At 32.6% G+C, this 9,821-nt stretch overlaps 1 protein-coding gene across 1 annotated transcript; it reads right to left on the bottom strand.

Annotated features, from left to right (window-relative positions):
- Positions 1-2,505: 2,505 nt before the first annotated feature.
- LOC131608156 (probable pectinesterase 53) lies at positions 2,506-6,483 on the bottom strand. The gene is made up of 5 exons (XM_058880084.1): positions 6,045-6,483; positions 5,639-5,834; positions 5,353-5,559; positions 4,821-5,056; positions 2,506-3,571 (listed from the first exon to the last, which is right to left on the bottom strand). Exons 1-5 carry the CDS (start codon positions 6,395-6,397, stop codon positions 3,418-3,420), a joined length of 1,146 nt encoding a protein of 381 aa, XP_058736067.1. The 5' UTR covers positions 6,398-6,483; the 3' UTR covers positions 2,506-3,417.
- Positions 6,484-9,821: the final 3,338 nt, after the last annotated feature.

Below are 9,821 nucleotides of genomic sequence, written 5' to 3'. Positions count from 1 at the left end.
AATTCTTGTATTTACTATTTTAACCCAATGTAACCCAAACTCATTAACGCGAGAAATTATCGAACGACAATTCAATAGCACCAATCCCTGTGGAGACGATATGATAAAACTAAACAAGTACTTACTTTTTACTGCCGCTTTAACAATAATGTTACCGATGAACGTCTGCATGTAACTGGTTACAAGTTGTTCCACTTGCTTTAATTCGTGGATTACAACGTCCCACCTAATTAAAATCCTCCTGTTTTCAACATAAACAGTTTGTAACCTCTAGTAGGGTGTTAAACAATAAGTATCATTAACCCTTGTCATCCAACTTCTTTCTAAGTTGACCCGGAACATGTCGAAATGCCATGGAATTAAAAACTCTCAAATGGTTTAGGCTCGATTTAAATCCATACCATGTATCTTTTGGATTTATCTTCTGAAGCTTCTTTGTAGGTCACATATTCAACAAATAGGCAGTTGTGGAAACTGCTTCTCCCTACAACTCTTTCGATAAGTTCTCCCCTTTTAACATGCTTCCCACAATGTTCATAATCGATCGTTTCTTCCTCTCAGAAACACCATTTTATTGCGGTGTATAGGGTGGTACAACCTCATTCACTATCCCATATTCATCACAAGACTTCTCAAAGTCACTTGAGACATACTCGCCTCCACCACCCGTTTTGAGAATTTTGAGCTTGTGACCACTTTTCCGCTTAACCATGGACTTGAACTTCTTAAAAACTTTGAATACTCCATCCTTTCTCTTGATTAGGTATGTCCATAAATTTCTACTATAATCGCCGATAAAAGTGAAAAGTACCCATTTCCACCCCACGAGTCAACTTGTATCAGCCCATCACATCAGAATACACCACCTCAAGGTGATGCTTGGTTCTATGACCTACATCCTTGCTGAATTTAATCTTGTGTCGTTTCCCTTGCACACAATCTTCGTGAATCTGAGCTAGGATGTTGATGGATGGAAACCCATTTACCATATCGTTCCCTTGCAACACATTGAGATCTCTAAAATTAAAATGCCTAAGACGGTAGTGCCAGAACCATTCATCTCGACTTTCCACTGTAGAAGCCACCTATGCTCCATCACTTTCAATTCAATCTTGAAAGTTCTATTGGCATCCATATGAGCTTTAAGGACCAAAATCTCATTTGCATCCCAAACGTGTAACGTCTTGTCTTCCATGTGAATATTGTAACCTTTCTCAAGAAATTGGCCAATACTTAGAAGGTTACGTTTAATTCTTGGAATGTACAATACATTTTTTATCAATGAATGACCATCATCCCTTCTCATGATGAAAACATCACCGATCCCATTGGCCGTTAAAGTGGTGTCATATGCGAATTTCACTTTATTCTTCGTGGCTTGATTGATTTTGACAAACCAATCCTTCCTACCCGTCATATGTGTAGAACAACCAGAATCCAAGTACCACTATTTGCTGTATTCGACTCCTTCTCTAACAGTCACCATAAATTTTTCTTTCGCAAACGTTTATGTAGCGTTCCCGAAATTGCTGCTGCTGCATTCTCCTTGAATGATCATGACCAAGAGTGTATTCTTATCATCCACCTCTTGTCTAGAAACCTTATCTATATCTCCTTGAGATTCCCTCTGTTTCGAATTGCATTCTCTTGTGAAATGACCAAGCTTTTGACAATTAAAGCAACGTGTCTTACTCTTGTCAAACTTGTCACCTCTAAAGTTGCCTTGACTACCATTTTTGTTGCAGTTGCTCTCCCCCCTTTGATATGTCAAACTCTTCGAATTTTTTGAATCTTTTCAACCAAAATTCAGAAAATTCCCTTTATTTTTCTTGGACTAGTTTCCTTTTGACTTCTTGTTCTTCTCATTGAACTGTGCTTACAAAGTGATCTCAACCTTTGCCTTTTCGTTACTCCTCTTATCCAACCTTTACTCATGAGCCTCAAGAGAGCTTTGAAGCTCATCTCTCTCTCTCTCTCTCTATATATATATATATAGATATATATATATATATATATATATATATATATATATATATATTCTTCACAGTTGTCTTAGTGATTTTGAGAGTGAGTCATTTATTTGTGAGGTGTTTGGTTCAGGTGTGAGGGAAATATTAAATATTCCATTGTAAGAAATTTGATTTTGTTGCGAGCTAATCCAATTGGAAAGCTCATGCCTAGTTGTTGAGGTGAACCTGATAATACTTCTATTTGGTCGGGGGTCTCTGTAATTAAAACTCTTGTTTGGTTCATGAGCGTAGCCAATATTAAAATCACTCGTTTGGCTTGAGATTGTCTTGGTGGTAAATCTTAGTTAAGAGGTCTCCATAGTTAAACTTCTCGTGTTTGGTTGTGAGGAAAACCATTATAAAATTTTAGTCTTTTTGTAAGGAGGTTAGTGTGCAAAACTTGTCAAAAGCTCACATCATAGTGAAAACTTCAAAGAAAAAGTTCTTGTGGGAAGATGAGAAGGCTAAATCATTAGGCAGAACATCTGTAAATATCTAGTGCATCTTTCTCTTCCATTATCTCTGTACATTTTTGTTATTTAGTTCTGTTGCATTTCCTTATGTCCGATTTTCTTTATTTCGATGCTTATCTTTCTATTGTTTTATAAATTTATTTTAAACTCATATTTTATCAAATAATTTAATTTGGACATCATTTTCAAACCCACACAATTCACCTCAACCTTGTGTTTGGAGTCATTTGTTTAACGAATATTCACTTTTCTAAATTTGAACTTCTTCCCTCTCCTCAAAATGGACTTATTCCCCCTCATCAACATAGACTTCTTATATCTCCTCAACATGGATTTATCCTATTCACAAACTGGACTTCTTCCTTCTCCTCAATCTGGACTTCTTCCATCTGCTAAACATTTACATTTTCACTCTGCTCACCTTGGACATTCCCCCCTTCTTAACTTAAACCTCATAATTCGAGTCAATATTTATTGGTTCATGTACAAATTCAACATACTCTCTTACTTCATCTTCTATTATAACTATAGATTCATCTACTATATGTTAAAAAAAGATATCAGCACACACATAACCTTTCATATCTTCCTCAAATTTGAGTACATCTATTTGATGACTACTTTGAATATCTCCTTATAGGACATAAAATTCACACCCCCTTTCCGATTCATTTCATCTACTTTTCTATTTATATAAAGCTTGCAAGGATATTGAAACTAAGTTCTCTCGTGATTAATTCTCAATCTAACTGCATTTATTTACATAAAGCTTACAAGGATATTGAAACAAAGGGAGTAGTGTATATACATATTATTATTATTATTGTTATTGTTATCTTTATTATTATTATTATTATTATTATTATTATTATTATTATGGAATTTTTACATAAAAAAATTTGTGCCATGAGAAAACAAGCAAATTTTCTCTAAAATCAAAAGACTGAATTAATCCATTCAGAGCCATCAATATAGCTAAGTGAAATAAAAGGTTTAGCTTCTTCATCAGTGAGTTCTCTTGACCATGATACCCTCCCTGCATAGCTTGCTCCTGGTCCTGTGCACTTGTATTGTCCATAGAATACAGTCCTATAGTAGTGGTGATGTTAATAGTGGGCCCAAAAGAATAGAATATGAGTACAAAAATACAAAAATACACCAACAAAATAATCATAAAACGCACTCACATGCGCATGCTAATGTATCTATAGTTACTATATATTATAAACAAACCAAACAAGTAGTTTGGTGACAGGTTTTTTTGTAGAACTTTGTGTATTGGAAGATAACACATGGATTTGCATATTTCTTTAAAGTGGGGATTCATGTAAGGTAGTGGTCTCTTTTCTTTATGGTTGTATGTTACTTTTATTATGTAGATACCTAATATAGGTCTTGTTCTATCAATTGAAGAGATTCTTATTATTCATATTTATAGTAAGATGGAAGCTGACTCAATGTAAAGATTGATTGGTGTGTATCACTTGGTATGAAAGCAATGAGGTTTGGGAAAGTATTTCAATTACATATTTACACATTTTTAAAGTCATCTTGAATCTTTACCATTGATTTTTTTTAGAACATATAATATTTACTAAAAACTCAGGTACACAATTGTGTGAGGAAAAATTTAAATTGAGCAATCATGTTTAACCTAACAATACCAGTATTTATCAATTAAGATAAAATTCGTTGACTTAATCTTTACCCTAATTAAAAATCAGATATAAGTATTTATCAGCTAAGATAACATTCGTTGACTTATTATTTACCCTCAAATAAAAATCAAATTTGAGATCGGTCCACACACATCATAGGTCACATCATTTTTTAGACAGTAACAAAATTATTAGAAAGTCACGCCTATAGCTCGAATCGAGACAAGACGTTCGGTCTAACAATATCAACATTTATCAATTGAATTCATTTTCACAATTAGATCAAATCGTATATAAATGACCTATATTATTTACTTTAGATCAAACCAACATGATTCATCTACCGTCACTCATTTAATGCGTGAAAACTAAATTTTTAAAAATTTTCATGTAACATCTTACACAAAAATTTATAGGATTTTTCGTAACTACGTAGAAAATATTGTCTTTATGGGATGTAGTTTTTCGATTTAAATCAACGGTTAAGATTATTTCACTACATTAAATCGACTATGTGATAATCAACTCGACCATCAAATCTCAAATCTATCGATGTGATAAATTCATGCATAAAATTGCGCGACTTTGCAATACTAGCCTACAAGTGTGTGAGTGGAGCTATATTGTAAGCATGTGAATGAGAATGTGAAAAGGATGAAAGAGATATGTGATGGACTTACATTTCTCGATTGGGATCACCCCAATTATACCATCCTTTGGGAATGATGATATTGTCCATGTATGTATAAGCAAAGACAACTCTAGAAAAAGGACCCCAAGCCCTTCCAAGGTATAGTGCTCCTGATCCCGTGACCTTACAGTGTACAAATGAGAATCCCGTGTCCTCTAATATACTGCTCCTTCCTTGTGCTGTTACTGCCCCTGTATTCTCTGCTATTGCATGCACGTGACAACCCTACATAACATATCTATCAACAACCATCTTACCAACTTAATTGACTAAGAAACTATCGTACAGACACGTTGTCACAGATAATAATTTCACAAAGCGATGAATTATATGACACTGATATGTATCAGATACACATTTGTTTAGAGGTGTCACTGATATAATACAGTGTATCAGACACCAGACATATTTGTTTAGAGGTTTTCAGTGATACAAAGATAGTTGAAACGTATCAGACACTAGACATATATTTGTTTAGAGATGTCTGTAATACAAAATTAGTTGAATATGAAACTAATTACCTCGAAAAGAGAGAGCGCATTGCCGAATATGAAATCGACGGATCCTTCAATGTAACAATCTTTGTAATAATGTCTACCAAGATGATCATAAAGTGTATCTTGTGCACCTAAAAATTTGCATCCAAGAAATATTGCATTATCAGCTGAAATCCTCAATGCCACACCTTGTTTTCCAACTGCTCCTGGTGCTGGAATTGGAGCAGTGTTCTACACAGACAGACAAGGATTTTAAGGAACATGAAACTAAGGAAATAATTAATGAAGTTTTTTTTTTTTTGTTACTTACTTTGAATGTGATGTTCTTAGCAATAAAATAAGGTGAATTAACAGCAAAAGTTGCAGAACCATAGGTTCCTAGTGTTTGTCCTTTTGCACCAGGATTAGGTGTTTGAGCAGTGTCACCCCATTGAACAATTGTTTTATCTGCACCTGCTCCTTGTATTGTTATGAATGATTTCAATGGAGGAATGTAAACTTTCTCTCTGTAAATTAAGAAAAACAACAAATAGAATGTGACAGAATCATTATTCTATCCAAATAATAATAATAATAATAATAATAATAATAATAATAATAATAATAATAATAATAATAATAATAATAATAATAATAATAATAATAATAATAATAATAATAATAATAATGACAAAAAACAATTATATATAAAAAAATGTTAATTAATTAGTACTTACGTGTAAACACCTTCATGAACTTTGATGACAACTCTAACAAGGTTGATGAATGGAAGAGAATCAATGGCTGATTGAATTGATGAGAACCCTCCTTTTCTGGAATTCTTATAGACATTGAGAGTATAAGAAGGAAAAAGCTTGTTTTTCGCTGTTCGAAAGACGGTGTGATCGAGAGCACCGATGAATTTCACCCATTTCATGAACTGTTGTTCTGATTCTTGAACTTTGGTCATGTTTGCAGAGTTTGCAATTCCATTATTAGGTTTTGGTCGAAGACCTTTGGTGTGGCATTGTGTTACAATAGGATTTTGAAGAATAAGAACTAGTACTAAAACATAGAAAATTGAATTCATGTTTATGTTATTTTAGAGAGAAAGAATTTAACAATCATATAAGAAAAAAATGGTTTGGAAGTATAGATAAATTGGTTTGTGTTATGGACTTATGGCTTTATATATACTATATGTTATGTAATGTTATTTGGTACTTGTTTATTGTATGTGGGACCATTAGAGTGAAGTTGAAGCAGAGAATCATTGACAGAGAGATAGGTCACGGGTGCATATATCTTGTGATATAATGTACAAAGAGACTAAGAGAGATGAACAATCTAAATTCTAAACCATAGGACAGGTTGCACTTTTTGTTTATAAAAATGTTGTTTTTAAGTTATTTTGTTTGTTTTGGTTTGTGTCACTTTTTCTTTTGTTGTTGTCCTTGTTTGTTTGGTTTAGTGCTACCCGTGAGCTCATTTTTATGTGTCACATATTGAGTATATTCTTTGTTGAGATAATGGACTTGGTTGTGTGGTGTTCGAGACCTTAGAAATCGGGTCGTCCAAGTCTTAAAATGCGAGATAGAGACTAGAGAATGAACATTCCTTAGAGACAAATAAAAATGAACAAATCAACCAGGTCGTTCAAGTCTTAAAACGTTAGATCATGACTTTAACAAGTAAGTGTGTTATAATATAATGTAATAGCGATTTTAGTTTAAAAGGTCGAACCAACACCTTAAATTCAAGTACAGTAATTTTTGTACATACGATTTTTAGTAGTTTTATTGTTGAAATATTTGCAAGTATATCTCTATCTACTATCGTAAAACATTTACCATTACTTATAAGATCTTCTATGTTTGATCGGATCAGATAAGAAAATTAGAAAATTAGTGTTAGAAAGATAATATTTCGGTGAGTGTTGCTAGCAACAATTTTAAATGTACATTACACTATTAAGTGCTAACTTTTCAGCAATTGCATGCTTATAATTAGATCATAGTATATACATAATTAAGTCCTTGCTATTGTTGTTTAGTTGATATAGTTTTTCTATTTAAACACTAGTAATGGTTAAGATTAAACTCCTAATTATAAATTAGAAGTGGTTGTTGAATCAGAAAAGCACTGTGGGCTCACACAAAGAAGACTTGCCAGAAGTAACTAGACAAAAGACAAAACTGAGAGGCTATAAATTATAACTCACAAGTCTCACAACAAAACATAAGTAACCACTATTTGTTTGCATTCTAAATTACCATCAATGTCCTTTTTTTTTGCTTTCTTTATGGTAGATTCTTAAAATAATTTATATAAGGGAGAAAACAAAAACATTATGATTATGGTTTGAAAATTATATTTGTACTAGCAGTGTGCCTTTATTCTTGAGTTCAATCTATGCCAAAAGCAAGAAACTTAAAGCTAGTTTCAGATGATCTTAAGACCAACTAGTGATGCAATTGCACCGTCTGTACCTACCAGACAGACTATCACGCTTATGGTTTATTTTATGTGTGAATCCAATCACCTAAACTTTTTGTGAACATTTTGTCCTGCCATATAAGCAATGCTCTATATTTATTTATTTAGTTAATTAATAATTGTTATGAACCAAAGAGAAATGATCAAAGTTAAGAATTTATAGTGGCTGGATTTTAATTTTAAAGGTGAATAAATGGATGTGCAGGTTCGAACTTGCGTCCTCCTATTAATCTCAATACATTCTCATTTAAATGTTTGTTGATGATATATCTCATTAAAACATTACTAGAAAAAATTTAATAAGGATTAAAAATCTAGTGAAGGAAAATAGTACAATATCCCTTTTAAGTTTTATTTATTTCTCTCTCAACTAAACAATTTTTTCTTCGATGATGAAAACTAATCTTTTGTATTTGTTGGTTAAAAATTCTACTTGTGAGTTACTTTATAAAAAGGTTTGAAAGATTATCACATGAATAAATTTGTCAGAAGTTATAGATTGTTTGGATCAATTTCCTACTAACTTTCCTTATATTAAGGAATTATGTTTGGTAGTTTTATGACATTTAGTTTTGCTATCATATAAACTATTGTATATATTGTTTCTCTCTCTTTACTGTTGGAACAAAATTTGTTCAGACTCTTAAAAAAATTTCGATGATAACAAAGTATTTAAAAGAACAATAGCATTTTACTAATGGTTGTTCAAGTGTGCAGGATCAAAAGACATTAACCTTGATATAAATCAAGATGAACACTTAGAAGAATCATCAAGAGGCAAAGCTGTTTTGAATCAGAAGGATCAGAACCAAGATTTCATGCTCTAGAGAAGTCAGACTCAAGTCTCTCAGATGTTGTGTTGAAGCTTATATAGAAATCTAAAGACCAGCAATATATGAAGATTGGAGCCATTTGAAGCAAGCAGACATTGTCATAGAAAATGACTCTACAACTTCTGAACAAGCTTCATCAACGGTTCTGAAGTATTTGCTTCAAAGGATTATTATCTATATCAAGTCAACAATGCTAAAAGCATTCATCCATAATAGTTCTGATCAAGACTCTGATAAAGGAAAACTCATAACCTATGAACCCAAGACTATGTCGTCTCACTCTAACCAGGTTTTGAAGACATATTTTAACTTCTGATCAAACTTTAACTAATTCTATAAAAAGTTTCTAATTCAGAAAGTTAAGTATAAAAAATAACAATGACTCTACTCAAGCTTCAACAAATGTCTACAAGAAGTCTCCGGTCTGAAGTTATCTTAAGATGATCTCGTGACAACGCACAAGTACTTTATGTTTTTTGAAAAAAGTAATGTTGTCAAGATCTTATCTCTTCAGTTGTTATGCTAACTCTACTCTACTCATCTCAACGTCTTTATGTTAGTTGTGCTTAGACTTCACTTTACATGTTATAGCTGAAGACCTCCAACAGCTACTTGTACTATGGCAGTATCAACCTTCAACGACTACTTGTACTGTAAGTAGTTTCGATCTTCAACGGGTCTATTTTCAGATTCTATAAATGAAGAAGAAAATTAAAGAAGAAGCTATAGATGTGTAAGACTGTGTGCACAAGAATGTGATACCAAAACACACCATGGGAGTTGAGAGATAAAATGTGTCAGACAGAGAACACAATTTAAAATAACACACAAAAGAAGAAATCCAACCGGAAGGGTTATTGTGTGTTAAGAGAGCAGAACAATACATATTCACATCGGACTAGGAGAGTTAAAAGAAAGAACATGTGAATATGATCAACAAATCATCAGAACAATAAGGCACAACAAATAAAGATCATATGTACATAAAATGAAGAGAAAAAGAATGATGAATTCATTCTTATACACTTAGGAGCTACTCAACTTATATCATGCTCCAAGTGTAAAATCTTTGTGAATCTGCTTAACCAGGAAGCACAAAATCAAACACAAAGGTTAATAATAGATTCTCTTGATAAGAGAATCTGGATGGAGGCTCTAGAATTCATGCTTGAGCACAAGTCTCTT

Source organism: Vicia villosa, linkage group LG5 (assembly GCF_029867415.1).
Source record: "Vicia villosa cultivar HV-30 ecotype Madison, WI linkage group LG5, Vvil1.0, whole genome shotgun sequence".
Lineage (NCBI taxonomy): Eukaryota > Viridiplantae > Streptophyta > Magnoliopsida > Fabales > Fabaceae > Vicia > Vicia villosa.
This window is presented reverse-complemented; position numbering and strand designations above follow the sequence as displayed.

What these genes read in the sequence shown, in the direction of transcription:
- LOC131608156 (XM_058880084.1), bottom strand. Translation starts at nt 6,397, where the DNA reads ATGAATTCAATTTTCTATGTTTTAGTACTAGTTCTTATTCTTCAAAAT. An exon ending in GTTCATGAAGGTGTTTACAC is followed by an intron (nt 5,835 to 6,044) that starts GTAAGTACTAAT and finishes CTTAATTTACAG; the next exon opens with AGAGAAAGTTTACATTCCTC. An exon ending in ATGCGCTCTCTCTTTTCGAG is followed by an intron (nt 5,057 to 5,352) that starts GTAATTAGTTTC and finishes TATGTTATGTAG; the next exon opens with GGTTGTCACGTGCATGCAAT.